General features: G+C 42.7%; 1 protein-coding gene across 1 annotated transcript in view; it reads right to left on the reverse strand.

Moving 5' to 3' along the window:
• Positions 1–351: 351 nt before the first annotated feature.
• Positions 352–21,021, reverse strand: part of DCAF13 (DDB1 and CUL4 associated factor 13) — a 28,561-nt gene continuing 7,891 nt past the window's right edge. Inside the window, exons 5-11 of the mRNA XM_049773904.1 lie at positions 18,406–18,561; positions 14,785–14,862; positions 12,554–12,636; positions 10,183–10,347; positions 5,045–5,180; positions 2,748–2,911; positions 352–1,498 (exon numbers count right to left, since the gene is read on the reverse strand). Coding sequence (XP_049629861.1) covers positions 1,411–1,498; positions 2,748–2,911; positions 5,045–5,180; positions 10,183–10,347; positions 12,554–12,636; positions 14,785–14,862; positions 18,406–18,561 — 870 coding nt within the window. The 3' untranslated portion in view covers positions 352–1,410. The remainder of the gene's footprint in view (positions 1,499–2,747; positions 2,912–5,044; positions 5,181–10,182; positions 10,348–12,553; positions 12,637–14,784; positions 14,863–18,405; positions 18,562–21,021) is intronic.

The raw sequence follows: 21,021 nt of genomic DNA on the forward strand, positions 1-21,021 counted from the left end.
GCTGGGAACACAATGTGGCTCAAGTGGCAGACACATGGCATGCCCAGAGATCCCAATACCTTTGCACCACCCCAGCACCAGCAGGCTGAAGCAATGTGGTGTCCCTACTCCCCCCCAAAAAAAAATCTTTCCGCAGGTTTCCTGTCACCTTTCTCTAACTCCTCCCTATACAATCTTGACCATCCATGCTTTCCTTTACATTTTTACTACATATAAATCTCTCCTTAAAATTTCTAAAAATGTGGGTTTAGGAGTCTATTAAAATTCAAAACCGTTGTCCACACAGAAAATACTTATGATTCAGTGGAGATCAAAGAGAAATCATTTAGCAGAGACAGATTGCAGTGACAATGCAGAGAAAAATGAGGGTTTATTATCTTGACCATAAATTATAATGATAGTTATAAAAATTATGTGATACAAAGGGAGGCTGATCCTTTTGCTCAAAGGCAAAGAGACCAATAATCATGGGAAACTAATTTAATTAACTAAAGACCTGACATAATTCTCTATGTGTTACATATAGTTACCAGCAGAATCATTGCACATGACAAGCATTCAGAACAATGTTAAAGCTAATGTTTGCTCTTAAAGACAATTCAAGCACCTGAGGTCTCAATAAAGTCTGCCTCACTGTCTCCCCAACACCCCTTACTTTTCCTTTGATTGCTGGAGTGCTCCTCCATTTTTTGCTGTGATGCTCACTTGCCACAGTGCACACCAAGGTTTACTCTTCGATGAATCTCATGTATAGCGTTTCCGTTTTACTGATTGCAGTGATGCTGGGCGATATCCTTTGATGTAGTGCTCACCCACAACCAGCTGTAGAGTGGCCGGAAATGGTTTTCTGCAGAGGTGAACGCAGAAACTGGGTGCTTGGCGCACTGGGACACCAGGGGTTTTAACTTGTGACCATGATTTTCTCAAAGCTCCCATACTCTATGTCCAAGTGATCTCTGCAATTTCTGTTTTGTTTGTTGTGTTTTGGGGCCACACCGGCAGTGCTCAAGACTTACTCTTGTCTCTGTGCACAGGGATCATTCCAGCAGGCTGGGGGACCACATTGGGTGCTGGGGATCTAATCAGGGTCAGATACGTGCAAGGCAAGAACCCAACCTGCTGTATACTACCGCGCCAGCCCCATTCTCTGCAATATCTAAGAGCCAAAATTGAGCTAGCAAATCCCATTCTCTTCAATGAAATAAGAAAACAAACCAAGGATAACACTTTGGTAACAACAGCCCACCAAACTTCCAGGACTTTTCCATAAAATTCACACCTTTCATGATTTTTCCAGGTGGCTAAAATGAGCTGCATTGAAGCTCTATTCATACAGGGGGAGAGGTGGCACTTTTATTTGTAGAGTGCATGTACCTCAAGTAAGAAACAGTCACACAATAGAGAGAGATCTTATTTTACGACTGCCACGATGTGCTTCTTCTTCTCTGACACAATTGGCACCGATCCTGGCTTGCTATGTTTGCGACGATTCACCTCCCTAGAAATAAACAAAAACACACAAATATAAGCAAGTTTATGAAAAACTGTCTTAAACTCTCCTCCATCTTTCTCAGAAAAAAAAAATAAAGTGTTATTCTTCGCTGGAAAACTTGGCATATGAGAAGATTTCATATATGGGTAGGTAAAAATTAGCTAAGTATCAACTTTTGCCAACTGCCCGAGTCAGCAGTGTTCTTCATTCAGAGTTGGAAGCAGGGACTTTGGAGCTGCTGTCACCACTCCAGAGGCTCAGCTAGCTGCAAAGCACCGCAAAGGCAAGGAACCACCATCCCTGGGTAGGTGCTAGTTGCAGGTGTCAAAGAAAGGCAAAAAAAAAAAACATTAGTTCAAAAATTGGTTCGCTTCTTTCAAATACTTCAAAATTATTCAAACTCAGCACCTATCCAACAAGAGTAAAATAATCATTCCTATGGTCCAACTGAAAAAGGACAAAGGTCAAGTCTGTTGATATCTATGACACTGTGAGAAAGAATCCTAGACTCCATGAAGCATGAGCACTCCAGGAAAAGGGGCAGCCGTGTTCTGCCTCAGACCCCAAAGCTACAACAAAGCACAGGAGAAAAAGATTTAAGTGAGTTCTCTGCATCCTAATGAAGAAAGTCCCTCTTCTTTATTCCAACTGCATTATAGATATTTTCCTTTTCTTTTATCTTAGTTATGGGGCTGGACTCAGGGGTGTGAGAATTGCTCCCAGCAGTGCTATAGGACCAAACGATGGGTCTGAAGCTGGGGCCTCACATGTGCTTATTCAGCCCACTGAGTTCTCTCTAGCAGACCAGAAATCACTTATCAAACAACTATCAACATTTTTTTTACAAGTAAAAGCAGAAACAGTTTCTTAAAAATTTCCTTTCCATTAAATTGTCTTAAAAAAGAATAAGTAGGGCCCGGAGAGATAACACAGCAGCGTTTGCCTTGCAAGCGGCCGATCCAGGACCAAAGGTGGTTGGTTCGAATCCCCGTGTCCCATATGGTCCCCCGTGCCTGCCAGAAGCTATTTCTGAGCAGACAGCCAGGAGTAACCCCTGAGCACTGCCGGGTGTACCCCCCCCCCCAAAAGAAAGAATAAGTAATGAGCAATTTCCACACTCTCAGACAATCTTGCTTAGACCAGGAGAAAGAACAAAGCCCCAAGAACTCTCAGCCACATCTCTGAGAGAGCAGAGTCGGTGTCCTGCTCCGCTGCTGAGTTGGGGGGTTGGGAGAGGATAGAAGGTCCCACGTACTTCCTACGCCGAGCCTCCTTCATCACCCGCTGCTCCTGGATCTGGCTGTAGATGGATTTGGGGAGGTGTCGGTGCCGGGCGATCCGTTTTATTTGAGGATAGTGCTGAAATTTCTCCTTTAGCTTTTGGTTATAGTCTTGGGCTGCTTTTTCTCGTGACGTGAGCTGCAAACCAGCATTTTGAAATTTTAATCATTCAGCAGTGGTCTTTGCATGCCTCCCACACAGCAAGACCCTTTCCCTGGCAGGCTTTCATGAGAGGTGTACAGACTCTTCTTCACAACAATTTGGGGGTAGGGGGACTTGTGGTGCTTCCCCAGGCAGTTCCTGTACAATTAGCTATGCACTAACATGGTCAAGTCAGGTGGGAAGCGACTGGGCTGGGATGTGCATGGTATGAGTAACTGGGACAGATCCCTAAGACCTAAGTAACACAAGGACATACTGTGTCACTCATATTTGGGGGTGGCAATGGGGGGAATTGGAGCCCTACCTGGCTATGAGCAGATCTTACTCCTAGCTCTGCACTCAGGGATCACTCCAAGTGGAACCCAGGAGACCATATGCAGTGCTAGGGTTCAAACTCAGGCCAGCTGTATTGAAGGGAAGCACCCCATCCCGCTGTACTATCTCGACTACAATCCCATCAATTACATTATTTCTCGGCAAAAATAACTCTAACTGAAAAGAAAACATTTCATTCTGTCACAACCAGCATTTCACCAATGTGAAAAAGACACCAGATTAAAGGCCCTTCTGATGATCTGAAAGCTAAGCATGTATCAAAAATAAAACTGTGGGGCCGGCGAGGTGGCGCTAGAGGTCAGGTGTCTGCCTTGCAAGCACTAGCCAAGGAAGGACCGCGGTTCGATCCCCCGGTGTCACATATGGTCCCCCCAAGCCAGGGGCAATTTCTGAGCGCTTAGCCAGGAGTAACCCCTGAGCATCAAACGGGTGTGGCCCGAAAAACCAAAAATAAATAAATAAATAAAAAATAAAACTGTCTCAATTACTGCCTATTTTATCTTTTTTTTTTTAATTGGAGCTAAGTAGAAAAATAACTCTCACACTATCCTTTCCTTCTTAAAATAAGTATCTGTTTCTGATAAGAGAGAGAGAGAGAGAGAGAGAGAGAGAGAGAGAGAGAGAGAGAGAGAGAGAGAGAGAGAGAGAGAGAGAGAGAGAGAGTGTGTGTGTATGTATTTCTGGGCGTATCATCTCCCCCCCACTCCCTCTCCCCGTCATGCATGGAGATGTGGGGAAAGGGGTGTCCTGGAGAGGACCTCCATCCCTAGGCCATGACACCTCTTTCACACAGCTGTGCATGAGTGGAATCCTTTCATAGCAAACCAAGAGTACAGTAACTATATTTCTGAGTCTGCTGAACCTGAGACATTCAGCAAATTTCATGAACCTAAGCAGGGGCTGACTGAGAGCCAGATAAATGGCCAGAAGAATGAGAATGCTGGACTTGCATCAGGCATTTCTGAGCTTGAGCAGTGTTAAGGCAGAAGCGCAGTAACGGGCCAGGCCTGTGTGCATGTTAACTCCATGCCAGAGCCTGGCTGAGCTCTCAGGCTGTCTGTCTGTCTGTCTGTCTGTCTGTCTGTCTGTCTGTCTGTCTGTGGAACTCTCTACTGGTTTCCCAAACACCCATCAAGCACCAAGCACTGTGGGAACACTCCAGTCACCATTGCATGTACCCACTGAAACTGGCTCGTAAATCACCTGAGACCTTTCTTAAAAAAAAACTTTCCATGCAGAAACTGGGGAACTGTCAAAACAGTCTGCCTGATATCCTGCCCTCTGACAGAACAGGTATTTTAATTCAAAGCTTTAACCAAGTTCTGCATTGTGGGGCTAGAGAGATAACACAGTGGTAAGGCATTTGCCTTGAATGCGGCCGACCCGGGATGAACCTGATTCAATTCCTGGCATCACATATGGTCCCCCAAGCTTACCAGGATGATTTCTGAGTGCAGAGACAGGAGTAACCCCTGAGCATTGCCGAGTGTAGCCCAAAAACAGTTAATTAATAAATAAACTGCTTAAAAAAAATTCTGCATTGTCCCTTTCCAATGAAAACAGTCTTGAGACAACTCAAATATGAGCAAACAGCCAAACTCATAAAGAAGTCTTGGGCAGAAAACAAAAAGGAAACCTCAGTAGAGGCTTGTCCACTTGGCTGCTAACTTTCTCTTTATTGCAGCCATGACAATTAGAACCAAACACCTATGGCTCTTTACGCTCTCCAGCTCAATGTGAACCCACTTTGTGAGAGCCACAGAGGTCTCTTACCACTCCCAGTTTTTCTGAAGCATTGGCTTTCCATAGGCGAATGTTCATCTCATCGGAGCCACACATGATGTACTTGCTGTCAGAGGTCCACTTGACACAGATGACATGCTGCATTCTCTTTGTGTGGTAGACTTCCCTACAAACAAGAAGTGTCATGGTGATTCTCAAATCACACAGCCTAAACCCTGGTTAGTGGAACTGAGTTTACTCAATTTTTTAGCGGGGAAAGGCATACATGAAACCCTATCACAAGCAGTACCATAAATCTTGGTCCCAAAACTTAAAATTTAAAATAAAAGGGAACTATGTCAAAAATCCTTATAATTTGGTACAGATTTCTTTACTCCCTACCAAATATCAAGATACCATTTTTGAGTACTTAAGAGAGTACAAAAGGAAGTTCCAATTTCTTTTCATCTACTTTTACTAAATTAAATTCACAGATTTTGAGAACTTAAAAAGTCAGTGGTCAGTTATAATCCAATAAGAAATATCACTATAACAAGGTACATCTAGTCTAGAATCTCAAAAAATCTCACAAAAAATACCACACAGAAACCGGATTTCCTGCCTCAAAGCTATCTTTCTGGGTCTGAAATGAATTACTGTTAATAAGGTCCTCCAAATCAATTCAGATCAGCAGCTACATGTTCCCTTATTACAGGAAAGAAATTAAAGTAAATACAATAAAACGGAAAGAAAAAAATCCAGATATATTCATCTCCTATGTGAGTTGTCTTAGTTAAGCTTTTTAAAAAGCTAGACTGAGTAGAGATTTGATGTACAGCTCTAAAAAGAAAAGAAAAGAGAAGAGAAGAGAAGAGAAGAGAAGAGAAGAGAAGAGAAGAGAAGAGAAGAGAAGAGAAGAGAAGAGAAGAGAAGAGAAGAGAAGAGAAGAGAAGAGAAGAGAAGAGAAGAGAAGAGAAGGGCAGGCAAGAGGGCTAAAAGAGTCTAAGGACGTGCGTGCGGTCAGACATAAATGGAGACGACAAGTTATCGTTCCTCCTTGAAAAGACTGTGAAACATGCTAAGTGAATTCACAGGAGAGACTATATTGGGAAGTGTTAAGAAGAGCACTAAAAATCAAGAAAAAGACAAGGTCAGGAAAAAATGAAGACACAAAATGCTGGAAAAACCAACTTCCCTGAAATGGCTGCACAGCATGGACCACTTGGAAGAGCAGAAATGAGCTCAGCCACTCTGCACTGTGAAGACCACCTACCATCAGGTCTAACACAAACCACTACACCCTACAGAATCCTCTTAACCCTGAACCCAGTCCTCAATCCTGGCCTCTAACAGATACATTTCCTTAACAAATTATTACCAGGACGAACAGGGTACAATGACTAAGAGGAGATGATCCAGGCTTCTTCTTTTCTTTTTTTTTTTTTTTTTTGGTTTTTGGGTCACACCCAGCAGCGCTCAGGGGTTACTCCTGGCTCCATGCTCAGAAATCGCTCCTGGCAGGCTAGGGGACCATATGGGATGCCAGAATTCGAACCAAGGACTTTCTGCATGAAAGGCAAATGCCTTACCTCCGTGCTATCTCTCCAGCCCCAGGCTTTTCCTTTTCAATGCTTTACTTGCACCATCTCATACCATCTTTCCCTTCCAACCATCTGTATTGACCTATGGGCTCCCTTGATCCAGAGCAATTGCAGGAATGAAGGTAAATGTGGGAGATGCCATAACAGCAGCTGGGTTTCTGGCCCCTCACACTGCAAAGCGCTGTCCCTGGACCAACTGGACCTCCTCCTGATGATCTGTACGGGATGCTAAACTCTAGGTTTAGAAACCACACTATTCTACCTTTGAATGCCTTCAAAATAGCATGTTTATGTGCCAGGTTAAAAAAAAAAAAAAAACACGATACTATCTGAATTCAAAGGATTCATTTGCTTAATACTACTGAATGAAGCTGCAGAAAGAAACTTACTTTCAAATAAGGTCCAAGTGGAGTTTTGAAAACCTACTCAAAGTCTATTTTAAGATGTACACACCATTTTCAGGGCTTTCAAAGGAAAGCATCACTAAAATGCAGGATAGTTAAAGCCCGGCCTGTCGTATCTAATGTTTCCAATGACAGGAATCAAGAGCAGGCCACAGGGACAAACTGAACGGGCTTTCCCAGGGTCACAGAAACACATTGGGTCAGGCATGATGCAGAACCCTGGGCTCAGGCCTGGCACATCATAGCCCTGAACACTACCGGAGAGAGCCCTCTGCAGATCCTTGGCCTCAGCAATGAACTGTTGGCCTGATAGTCCAAGAATTAGGGAGCGGCCCCAGATCCCCTGAGCATGAACTTGATGCCCCTTCCTCCTTATAAAGACTGGCTCTTAAAGGGCTGAAGGCAAAGGCCTGAGGGAAGGCAACAGCACCTAAACCCTAGAGAGAACACATATATTGGGATTTTTTCAGACAAAAGATTTGATTAAGAGGCCAGAGTGATAGTACAGTGGATAGGGCATTTGTTTGCCTTGTACAGTCTACCTGGGTTTGATCTCTGGCACCCATAAGGTCCCCCAAGCACCAACAGGAGTGCAGAGAAAGGAGTAATCTCTAAGCACTGCTGGCTATGGCCCCAAAACAAAAACAAAGATTCAATTGAAGGCCAGAGTAATAGGGCAGTAGTGCATTTGCTTTTAATGCGACCGACCAGGGTTCAATTCCTGGCATCCCATATGATCCGCCGAGTCTGCCAGGAGTAATTTCTGAACATAGAGTCAAGAGTAAACCCTGAGTACTGCTGGGTGTGACCTTAAAAACCAAAAAAAAAAAAGGAGACATATTCAACTGATGTCATAAGGCCATTCTGTGGGCATAAAAACTCACTTCAGACAATTTGAGTCTTTTAACAGCCATACCATAGGGACTAGCAGGTATAGTGGGTAGGAAGCTTGCCTAGCATGAGACTCTGATTTGATTGGGCCCACATCCCACGTGGTGCCAAGCCCACCTGGAATAATTCCCAAGTGTAGTCATGAGTGACCCCTGAACACTGAGTGGGAGCAAAACAAAAACAAAACAAAAGTCAGATCACCTCTCAGATATTTACCAGGGCCCTCAACTAAGAATGATCCTATGGAAACTGAGTTACCAGGTCCTTAAGATCACAACTGCTGACATTGTTTATCTCACCCATTCTTTGTGTCAGCCCCATGATCTTCCCCACTAACTGTTGTACAAATGAAATGAGGAAGAACCACACCCAATTCTCCACCTTCTCCAGAGATGTGAGATAAAAAGGATCAACACTGCATTGTGCTTGAGTGAACAATCCCAACACACTGCTCATGCCAGTGCGAAGTGGCAGCTAGTTACAAAGGAAGAGCCAGAAAGGTGGGGACCCCAAGGCCTTGGAGGGAGCAAGGGGACCACTCTTGGTAGTTCAGAGCCTCCTCTCTGGTATCAGGGACTATCAGGGCCATAGCGAGTGAAAACTAGGGAGCTGTGCAGTCTTGAGCCTGGGGCCATATATGTGCAAGGCTTGTGCTACTGCCCTCTAAGCCCCTGCCCTTTCATCAGAATGCCTCTGACACAAGTTCCTTTCATCTATTTACTCTGGGCAGGGGGCCTATCCTCAGTCGTATACTCAGGGGCCATGCTCACACTGCTGGAGGAACCACATGTGGTAGCAGGGATTTGAACCAGGCTCAGGACTATAGCCATATTCAAGGCAAGTGCCTTCACCTCTGGACTATCTCTCCAGCCCCTCGAATACCTTTCAGTCAGATACGCAATGATGATGACAATAACCCACTGTTGAGTCATGATGACACCGGGGGTAGCAACCAACACAAGTAGAATTTCAAGAACATGTGGACAAGTACTTCAGCAAAGTGGTGGGTCAGCTGCTCGCTTAGGGGTGTTGGCTTGTAGCTCTGGTTTCTAAACATAGGCTGGGCATAGGGAGGTGCAGGTGCAAGGCAGGTACTGGCACAAATAACTCCTGACATTCTGTACTCTAGGTTCCCAGCTTATCTCCACCTTGCCTGACTGCTGGGGAAGAAAGAGGATGAGTCAGATTTAGAGCTGCAAAGCCGAAAAAATAAATGAAGTGCAGTCCAAATTACCTGGAAAGGACTAGAGAGGGAGTACTGCAGGTACTTGCCTCACACACAGGTCTGGGTTTGAGCCCTGGTACCTCACATGGTTCCCAGAGCCTACTAGGAGCAACTCATATGCAGAGTCAGGAGTAAGCTCTGAGCAAGGCCAGGTATGGCCACAAAACAAAACAAAAATTATCCTGGAAAACCATAATACAAAAAAAGCCATAGCTGTCTGTGAACTATCTCAGCACAAAAATATACAAGACAACAATATATTCTATTGGCAGGAAGAGGCTATACGAATGTCAGCATGATGTGAACACTCTGTGTTAAGAGAAGAGACACCAGGGGGACAGTCTCAGCTATGTGCTTCGACTTCCCACTGCTGGGCCCTCCCAGAGTTTACCTCTACTACAAAGAATGAAAGAGAATGGTCCTGACCATTGAAATGCTTATTTTTACCTTGGTGTAAAGGAATCAAGTCTGAGGAAGAAAGCATATACTACAGTATTACCATTATTCAACACTCTTAGTGGCTCAAGCGATAGCACAGAAAAAAGGGCATTTGTCTTGCAATGGTCTTTGATCCCCGACCCAGTTCAATTTCCAGCATCCCATTTGTGCCCCTGAGCCTGCCAGGAGTGATTTCAAAGCACAGAACCAGGAGGAACCTCTAAGAGCTGCCAGGTGTGGCCCCCAAACCAAGAAATAAACAATAAACGCTCTTAAGCTAGTAGGGCAAGACTTAACCAAATCTTCCACTATCAGACTAAAATCATGCATTTCTTCCAACCCACACTATGATCAAGTAATGAAGAAAAGTAAATGCATCCTAACAAAGGTACCATTCTGGCAAGTGACTTTGATAATGGGACAGTGTGTGTGTGTGTGTGTGTGTGTGTGTGTGTGTGTGTGTGTGTGTGTGTGTGTGTGTGTGTGTGTACATATATATGTATATATATAGAGAGAGAGAGAGTGAGAGAGAGAGAGAGAGAAACAGACAATACTTTTTTTAAAAGGCGGTGATGATCAAGGTGATGGTGAATACACAGAAAGTGATGATGTTCATGGCACAGAACAAACCTGCTCCGACTTTTATCCACTGGGAAGATGCGGATGGATTTATCAAAACTCGCAGACACAAAGTCCTTCCCGGTGGGTGAGTAATCCACATCCAGCACGGCAGACACGTGGTCCATGTGCACCATCATGGGAGAGTCCAGGGCACGCATGTCAAAAGTATACAGGCTGCAAAGGAGAGCATGTTACTGGACACACTGCTTTAGAAGAAAGCAGGGGTGGTACTGAGGTTAGCAAAAGGCTCAATTCTGAACTCTGGAGTGAAAGGCAAAACTAGCAGCAACTTTAATTATTCCTTAAGGTTCCATCTTTATCTCCATCGAAACCTTCTTTGAGAAAATGTGGGAACTTCAAAAAAACAAAGCACAAAACTTCACATCTTAATTCAACAAAAAGAGATTCTTTTTAATCTTCTCACCATCTAACTTTAAAAAACGGAATAAGGGGCCGGGCGGTGACGCTAAAGGTAAGGTGCCTGCCTTGCCTGCGCTAGCCTTGGACGGACAGCGGTTCGATCCCCCGGTGTCCCATATGGTCCCCCAAGCCAGGAGCAACTTCTGAGCACATAGCCAGGAGTAACCCCTGAGCGTTACCGGGTGTGGCCCAAAAACCAAAAAAAAAAAAAAAAAAAAAAAAAAAAACCCGGAATAAAATTTTATAAGATTGAGGTACTTTTTAAAGCTTCAAATATTCTTGATATTCCAAGTAGTCTCCTATGAAACCTTTTCTATTAGTTTTTGAAAATGCCTGAACGGTTCTATTTTTAAATACAAATTAAATAGTTACTTTTGAAGTTTCCAATGTTTTGTTATTATACATAATTTCCTTTTTAATTGTTTTTGCAGTGCCAGAAACAGAACCAAGTCTCATGAATACAGGCAAAATGATATACTGTTGAGTCCCATCCCTAGCTCTAAGATCTCTTAAATAAAAGTCCAATAATTAACACAGATTCGAGAAATCAGTAGCAATTCCACCAAGTAATTTATTAGCTCCAAAAGACCTAATAATTTTTAAGGCTTTTGAGTCAACAAGTCATTCCAAGAAAGTTTTCCCGATTTATATTCTCTCTCTTTTTTTCGTTTGGTTTTGGGGCCACAGCTGGTGACACTCAGGGATTACTCCTGGCTGTATGCTCAGAAATCACTCCTGGCTTGGGGGACCATATGGGACACCAGGGATTGAATCCAGGTCTATTCTGGGCAGCCACATGCAAGGCAAATGCCCTACCGCTGTATGATCGCTCCGGCCCCCTGATTTATATTCTTCTTTTTTTCTTAAACCGATTTATATTCTTATTGGTGATACATATGGTGAGCATGAGCTATCTAGTGGGAAACAATTCAACTTTAAAAGCATATATGTGGAATCATAATATCCCAACCAAGTCGATAATGCTAAGTTATCTTCATGGAGTCACAAAACAACACACCTGTAGATGTAAAGGCAAAAAAGGAAACAGTATTTTCCTCTTGTCTTAATGAAGCAAAGGTGATAGCATGACTACATGAGCATCAGCCACCTGAAGTGCTATATATACACTGCACAGGAAGGTTCTAATTATAACAGGCACGATTCAGTCATTATTTATAGACTACATCAGACATCAGCCAATTCTTTCTGCAAAGGGCCAAGGTAACATTTTGGGCTTGTGGGACCAGATGCTCCTCGCAACTGAGCAACTAGGTATCAGAGAAGGAAAAAATGTTGACACACTTAACTTAGAAATGAGGCTGACTACGACCCAATGAAGCTGCATTGTACTTATTTACAAGATTTCAGGCCACACCTGGCAGTGCTCAGGAATCATTTCTATTGGAAACTAGGCAGCATCAGGGATTGCAACCCTTAAGTTGTCTCTGCAGCCTTCAGTCGCTCTTGACCTTTCTTACCCGTTTTCTGCAGTGGAAGGAGTAGCGTACACTTGGTCAGGGAACTCACTGGGGCTGCAGATTTGGCTAATGCACTTGCCCATTTTGGTTGTGGTGTTCAGAGGATCACAAATTCTTTTGTGGTGCTGGGTATCCCCAAAGGCAGGGCTGCTGGGATGGTGCTGGGTGCAGAAGGTTCACTCCCTCGGCCTCCTGCCTTTGCCAGAAAGCCTTCCCCAGGTTTCACAGGGAAAACATGATGCAGGACAGACTTGGTCAAGGCTGAAGCTCACTGTCCTAGCCCACATTAGTTTGAAAACAGTGCAAAATCTTGTGAAGAAGTTCTCCCATTTGGGAAACACATTTTTTTCTTCTAACAAAATAAATGACTTTTCTAACTTACATATGAAGAACTCTGACCTAGGGAAACTTATTCCATTAGTAAAGACTTTGACAATTGAGCTCTCTCTCATAGAAGTGTGTTGGAAAAGAGGCCAACATACTTGTAATCTTCATTTGCTGCAGTGAAAACAAAAGCTTCCATAGGGTTCCAACAAATTGTGTTTGTTCTCATATCTAAGATGACCTGCAAGAAAAAGTCTATATTAACCCATCAAATGCAATTAATTCCCTCAAAAAATGCACACATTTCCCATTTAATTGGCTTTCCTTCCTTTTAAAATTAAATTAGGAGGGGCCAGCGAGGTGGCGCTAGAGGTAAGGTGTCTGCCTTGCAAGCGCTAGCCAAGAAAGGACCACGGTTCGATCCTCCGGCATTCCATATGGTTCCCCCAAGCCAGGGGCAATTTCTGAGCGCTTAGACAGGAGTAACCCGAGCATCACCAGGTATGGCCCAAAAACCAAAAAAAAAAAAAAATTAAATTAGGAACTGTATAATAGTGCACTATTCTCGGTTTACAGCAAAAAGAAAAAGAAATCAATTATGATTGTTTGCTAAATATACAGGTTAGTAAACATTCAAAAAATGCTTAACACATGGTTAATAATATATATATGCATATATATATGTGTGTGTGTGGTGTGAATATAACATGACTTATTTAAAAAAATAAGTCACACGTGAGGCCAGAGCCATAGTACAGCATGTAGGGTGCTTGCATGCAAATGACCTGGGTTATATGCCCAGCATACCCTATGTTCCCCAGAGCACCAGCAGAAGTGATCCCAAATGCAGAGCCCAGAGTACCTCCTGAGTCTCACCAGGTATGGCCCAAAGTCCCTACACCATCCAAAATAGAAAAATTATAAAGGCAGGACGAGGGAAATAGGCAAAGGACAAGGCACAGGCTTTGAATGTGGGAGCCCAAGTTTGATCCTGCACTACATGGTCCAGAGCACACTGGGAGCAAACTAGAGTGCACTGTTGGGAGTAGGTTCCAAGAAGTGCTGGGTGTGATCCCTCAACAAACAAACAAACACAAAAGAAAGAAACAAGAGGGCTATACAGGCATGATACAAACTACTATTTATTCAGCAACTCATTCATGTTACTAGCATCCTCCACTAAATGCCAACAGCAAGGCGCTTAGTCTCCCCAGTGTGCTATAGACAGTTTTCAGTATTTCTATTTCACAGGAGAAACACAGATTATGTCATAAGCTGAAAGTTGGACACTGGAGTCCAGAGTTCATGTCTGTACTCCCCAGCACAGGCAGGAGAAAAATGATTCAGACAATTGGAAAGATGTTCCTATTTTCTGCAATTAACGTCCATGAACACACTCCCTTCTTTTATCAGTGAAGCTATGATGGCACCCAGTGCTTTGGGAACTACAGAAGTATCTGAGGACTTTCACTTGTGATTATTGCCCTGGTGTTCAGTTGCTGGGGGCAACTGAAACTCCCACACCCAGAAGAGCAGTCCTTTCTAAACTGCTAGGACTCTCCCTCCCTCTGGATCTTATCAGTGGCCTGGGAGATGGCTCAAAAAACGAGTCCACCCTGGGCACTGCCTGGTTTCTGAGCACTACTAGTAGTGACCCTGGAGAAAAGAGATGGCAGCAGCCCCTGAGCACACTGGGTAAGTTACAGAATTGAAAATAAACAAAAATCTTACATTAACTTTGCCAACTAATACTGGAGTGATGCCTTACTTTGGAACTGTTGGGAAATTTGTTCCCTTGGACAGAGCTTGTCTAAACAAAGCAAAAGATTGCCATCAGCAAATAGCTCAAAAATCAGAGCTTCCTGTGTCAATTAGTTAGCAAGCCTGCAGGAGCTAAATATCACATGAGTCATGCAAACCAAATAGTGTGAAGTCATGGGTATATACATACTTTCTCACTTAGAACTTTCAGTCTCTCATTATTATCTAGGTGCTTGTATACTAGAGGCACAAAGTTTAGGAGAGGACCTGGAGTACATTTAAGGATTTCAAAGAAAAAAAGAAGAGAGAAATCTGGGAAAATGCTAGAATGATTACTTTGGAATCTGAAGCAAATCTCTCTTTAAAAATATATTCAACCAGGGGCCAGAGGGATAGCAGAGCAGCAGGGCGTTTGCCTTGCATGTGGCCAACACTGGACAGACCCTGGTTTGATCCCAGGCATCCCATATGCTCCCCTGAACCTACAAAAAGCAATTTCTGAGCTCAGGCCCAAAAACCAAAACAAAGTATTAATCCCATACAAATGCTTGTTGCATATTTCTGATTCACTGAGAAATACTCTGACAACTATCTCTATGTTTAAAGCCAAAGAGAGATGGAAACTCACCTTTTTCAGTGGAGTCGCTTGCCTCATGTCATATAATACTATATTCCTGTCAGAGGCACAACTTCCCAAGAGAAATGTCTAAAAATAAGATAATAAAGAACAATTAAAAGCCAGCCTAGCTCTGTGCTCAGGAATCCCTCTTTGGGACAACTGGGGTGCTAGGGACAGAACCCTGTTGGATGCATACAAGAAAAACGTCCTATCCCCTGTACCAGAGCTCTTATCCCTATAAATAATATTTCTATCAACATTTCCACACATTTTTAAAAGTCATCAAATTGAAGATGCTTCTTTAGTCTAACATTTCACTAATGACATCAGAGTCAAAAAGCATGAACTTCTTTATACTTCTTGATAAACATTTAAGTGATGTACATTTAACTGTTTGGCACCCAGCGCTTTGGGAGCTAAAGAAGTATTCTTAGCGAACACTACCATGTGGGCCTATGTCAACTTGACTGCCTCCAAACAGCCAAGGGAATGTCATAAGAATTCACACTTGAATGCTGATATTCCCTAATCACACGACCGTTTGGTTAGCAGCTACACATTTTCTCATATGTAAGCAAAACTAAGCTTCACTGCCCAAGTTTCAAGTATCTGTCAGGTTATCAACATGCAACATGCACAAGGGGCACGAAACCAAACCTACTGTTTCTCTGTCTGCCTAGACTTAAGACTTCCCATTGCTGTCCACTAACTGCACCACTAGTCAGTTTCTGCCACATGCATTTACCCAGATGAAATACACCACATAAAATGAATGCTACAACTGTGATCTCTGCCTAGTTCTATTCCAGTGAGTGGTAACCATGCTGTAGTGAAACACCTCACTAGCTACTATACTACTGTCCTAGGAGGAAGCCAGTTGGGTTTTGGAAACCCAACTCATGAATCATGGCCTTTCTGAAACCCTCTATATCTAACCTTCTACTCTCAGGATGTCACAAGGTCTGACCATGTTCCACTGACATAAAGACTGGCCTGAGCAATGTAGGGAAAAAAAACTCTGCCTAGTTTGTAAGCCAATTTTCACATGAAACAATGTGGCAATGTGTGCAGCATACTTTTTTTTTTTTGTTTCTATGAGAATAGTGCAACATAAAAATTATTCGTGAATAGAGGATACAATGCATTTCACTTCTTCATAGCAACACACCCTTACCATGAAGTTTAATATGGAATAAGAATAAGCAGTTTGTTTTTTATCAGTTCATAAGGTTAATTAAACACCAAAGCACACAGCTAAACTGGGTTGTTACAGTGACAAACTTAAAAAACACGATCCCAAAATCATCACTTACAATTCATTAGGATTTTAGAACTGGAGTCAGCTCTTCTGACCCAGGAGTTCACAAAATGGAGAAGCCCAAGATTTCAAATTTAGATGGATGTCAAGGAAGGAAGAATTGGATCTGTCTGCTCACTGTGGCTTTTTTTTTTTAAATAGTAATAACATCAGCATCTTAAATTTGATAGCACCTTTTAAAAATATTCGTATATATTATCACATCTTACACTCACAACAGACCGACGAATTATACCAACAGATATAATTAAGTTCATTTTAAAAATAAAGAAGCAAATATAGAGAGAAAAAACTGTGACGTGTAGAAGGTCAGAGCCAAGACACAAAGGCAGGGAGGAAACACAGGCCAGGCCAGTACACACCGAGTAGGACAGACATTTCTCTGCAGCGTGCTCCTACCTGAAGCCAGCATGGCCTCACCCTGCCCAGCTCGCCTGCCCTCTCATGCCACACTTTACCACAGAACCACAGGAGGACAAGGTGGAAGAGTGAGGATGAAAGTTAAAGGTAGCTCAGCGAGGCTGTGTGGAAAGGGCTGCAGAGAAACTACTTAGGCTCAGTGGTCCATGATCCCCATGATGTTGGCAGCTGTATCAGTTCTGCCACCAAGATGCTACAAATGACACCTAAGCTGATGTGTCCAGTACAACTGTACTGACAGTGCCAGGCAGCAGGTTCCTGGGCCATCATTCTCCAGCCTCTGCTCTAAATATGGGGCCACTCACAGACATAGCTATTTGGGTAGGAGCCAGGGCAAGAAGCATGTCCTCTGCCACCTTCCAGCATATCAGACCGCTTTGCCCTGGCCTTTCAACCCTCCTCTGCCAGCTTGGGTCTCAGTATCAAATATGCACCACAGGATTTCCTCTTCCACCATCCAGTGCATCGATCTTCTGATAACCCCTGGCCTCAGTTTCAACATCAGGTCACTTCTCTCTTAGGAAAAAGTATCTCCATTTTTTTTTCCAGATGAAACCACCAACTGTAGTGTCCCAAAAAAAACCACCTCAGGGAGGGCAGGGAGTGAGAGTACAGAGGGCCAGGCCAGAGCTCATGTTTCCCATGCAGGAGCCCAAGGTTTGATCCCTGGAACCACATGGTCCCCTGAGCACAGTCAGGGGTAGCCCCCAAAGGGAGAAAAAAAAAAAAAAAAGGTAAAATTTCAGGAATAAGTTGCCTTTTATAAATCTGAATAAACGATAACTAATCTCCATCTCTTTCCTTTAGCCTAGAAGGAATCAGAAGTCACAATTCAAATTTCTTTTTCCATGTTTTTTTTGGTTTGTTATTTTTGGGACACACCTTGTGACGCTCAGGGGTTACTCCTGGCTATGCATTCAGAAATCACTCCTGGCTTAGGGGACCATACAGGACGCTGAATGATTGAATCACATCTGTCCTAGGCTAGTGCGCACAAGTCAGACACCTTACCACTTGCGCCACCGCTCCAGGCCCCACAATTCAAATTTCTGATCAAAGAAATACATCAGTAACTAATTGATATGTAGTATAGTAATCGGGCACGTCTCATTATGCATCAGGCATACTCATCACTTACAAATACAAACACTTGCACACAGTTAAGAAAAATGAGCAAGGGGCCGGGCGGTGGCGCTAAAGGTAAGGTGCCTGCCTTGCCTGCGCTAGCCTTGGACGGACCGCGGTTCGATCCCCCGGTGTCCCATATGGTCCCCCGAGCCAGGAGCGACTTCTGAGCACATAGCCAGGAGTAACCCCTGAGTGTTACTGGGTGTGGCCCAAAAACCAAAAAAAAAAAAAAAAAAAAAAAGAAAAATGAGCATTTAAAAAAAGTTCAAGAGGGGCCAAAGAGATAGCATGGAGGTAGGGCGTTTGCCTTTCATGCAGAAAGTCATTGGTTCGAATCCTGGAATCCCATATGGTCCCCCGAGCCTGCCAGGAGCAATTTCTGAGCATGGAGTCAGGAGTAACCCCTGAGCTCTGCTGGGTGTGACCAAAAAACAAAACAAAACAAAACAAAAAAAAAAAGAGTTCAAGAGTGGGATCTGGGGCCCATGAGTTAAAATGAAATTCCACAGGAGAGTAACTGCTTGTATTCTACCATTCAAGCACACACACCCACCTTCCCCTAACAGGCCTAACACAAGAACTAAACAGAAGGCAAATACGCTGAGAGCTAATCAGAAATAACTGGGGAAACCAAACAAAAGCTGGAATACCATGAAAATCCTGCACATTTTTCATATCACGCACTCAAAATCTTCCTAAGAGGGAGTTGAAATTATAAAGGAACAAGGAAACAAGTAAAATTATTTTCCAAAAAGGAACCGCACCTCAATTGGGTTGAATTTGACACTACTTATACTGTCAAATCCCCAGGTCATTGAACAAACAGGATTCGTTCTGTGCTCGTCCCAAATGTCCACTTGCTGCCCACACGTGGCAAAAATGGCATCTTTCCAGTGATGGTCAATTCCTGTGTAAACAGTCTACAAAAGCAAAGGAATGTTAGAGATTACTTTTTCCACTGATACTGCAAATCTACAGAATATTATTGTAGATCTGTTTACATATACTCCCACTAAATCTTTTATGTTAAATTTAATTACCGAAATTTACAGAGTTGCTGACAATAGTTTCAGGCTCATACAATGTCCCAACTCCAATCCTACCACCAGCTCTACCTTTCTCCACCTAAGACCCCAGGCTTCCTTCCATCCCCCATCTGTCTCCCTTTTAAAGTGAGACCACTCATTTTAAAAGAACATTCCTGTTCAAGAGGAAATAGTTATCATAAAAAATGCTATTTCTTATTCCATACACTAGGAAGAAAAATATTAACAAGAGATATATTTAAGTTTGAAAATTTATTTGATAAAAAATTTTACTTGATAGTATTTGATAGAAAGCAGACCTATAGCAGTGCTTAGGGACTATTCTTGGCTCAGTACACTGGGTTACTCTCAGTGATACTTGGGAAACATGTGATGCTGGAAATCAAAACTGGGGTCAGCCAGCGAAGCAAAAGTTTTTAACTGCTATACTATCTATTGAGCCCTAAAATATTTTTAAATCAAGTATTGAAGAATCTTAAAAAGCAAGTGCCGAAATGCTAAAATAATGAATTAAAAATTACTTCCACATTTTACACAAGAAATATTAATACCCAGAACTGAAATATAGATACCAACAAATAGATTAAATTTTAGAAGGGGCCGGGTGCTAGATGTGTACAGAACACAGGTTAAGGTACTTTTCTTGCATGGGTCAACACCCGTTTAATTCCCAGAATCACGTATGGACATCATCATTCAGCAGTGAGTCCTGAGTTCAGAGTCAGGAGTAACTCCTGAGCTCTGTGCATGGGGCACAAGACCCCTTGTACATGGTAGAAAAAGTATCTGTAAACCAAACTAAAGGTACACGTAGTGGTGTGCTTCTTTATCCTGTTCTTGCTGAGAAGACTGGGATGGGACACATATTTAGTACCTGAACTTTTTTTTTTTTTTTTTTTTTTTTTTTGGTTTTTGGGTCACACCCGGCGGTGCTCAGGGGTTACTCCTGGCTGTGTGCTCAGAAATAGCTCCTGGCAGGCACGGGGGACCATATGGGACACTGGGATTCGAACCAACCACCTTTGGTCCTGGATCGGCTGCTTGCAAGGCAAACGCCGCTGTGCTATCTCTCTGGGCCCTAGTACCTGAACTTTACTCGTGGTGCCCACACACACTTGGTGCAGTACACAGGAGACTGCACACGGGACTGTAACTGTATCTGGGTGGTGCTGGGGATCAAACTTGGGGCCTTTGGTTATCAGGTAGGTATACTGCCACTAAGCCACATCCCAGGGTCAATGTTTTAAAGAATTCTTAGTGGCACCCAGATTCCTAATTATTATTTACTCATAAAATTAGTAAGAAAACTAGTGGGGCCGGAGAGATAGCACAGCGGCATTTGTCTTGCAAGCAGCCTATCCAGGACCAAAGGTGGTTGGTTCGAATCCCGGCGTCCCATATGGTCCCCCGTGCCTGTCAGGAGCTATTTCTGAGCAGACAGCCAGGAGTAACCCCTGAGCACTGCCGGGTGTGGCCCAAAAACAAAACAAAACAAACAAACAAACAAAAAAACATAAACTAATTTTTAGGGAGGTAGGGAGGGATGAAAAAAGAAAATTAGTAAGAATTAATCTAAGGAGCTGGAGCAATAAAGCAGTGGGTAAGGTGCTTGTCTTATATAAGGCTGACCAGGTTTGATCCCCAGCATCTCATATGGTCTCCAAAGCCCACCAGAGACTGAAGTAACCACTGAGCATCACTGGCTGTAGCCCCAAAACAAAAGAAATTACCCTCAATATCAGAGAGATAAGGGATAGACAAAATACTTAAAAACCTTAAATGTTTAAAATAAACAAGAACTTTTAGAACTCCTAAAGACATTTTATAAGCACAAAACCAATTTTGTTTTAGGAATCAAAATTGTTACCAAGTGCAAATTATTTCCATTTCTATAACACATTATCACAGCGATTACACATTGTTATAGCTGTTATAGTCCCTTAGGAACATTTAGAACCTTTTAGAATTTAAGAAGCATAATCTAAATATATATATGCAAAATACATATACTAGCCTTTCAAGCTCTCTCCTCAGCCCTAATCTAAATATATCCTAGCTATAATAAATGATAAAAAGTGATTTTTAACATATATTTAAAAACTAAATCTAATTTTAGAATTTTATTTAATATCCAAGTATAAATATTATATATTATAAAACCTGAATAGGCCAAATGTTCCAAATTATACATATATATTATAATTAAATCAATTTGCAGGATGTTATAAGAAATGATGAGGTTTATGCAAAAAGTGGCAACTTGGTTTCCTAATGGATTCTCCTAAGAAATTGTGAGCATTTGTAAGATCTACAATGAACTAAGTCAAAATCAAA

This window comes from Suncus etruscus, chromosome 5 (genome assembly GCF_024139225.1).
Source record: "Suncus etruscus isolate mSunEtr1 chromosome 5, mSunEtr1.pri.cur, whole genome shotgun sequence".
In the NCBI taxonomy this organism is placed as follows: Eukaryota; Metazoa; Chordata; class Mammalia; order Eulipotyphla; family Soricidae; genus Suncus; species Suncus etruscus.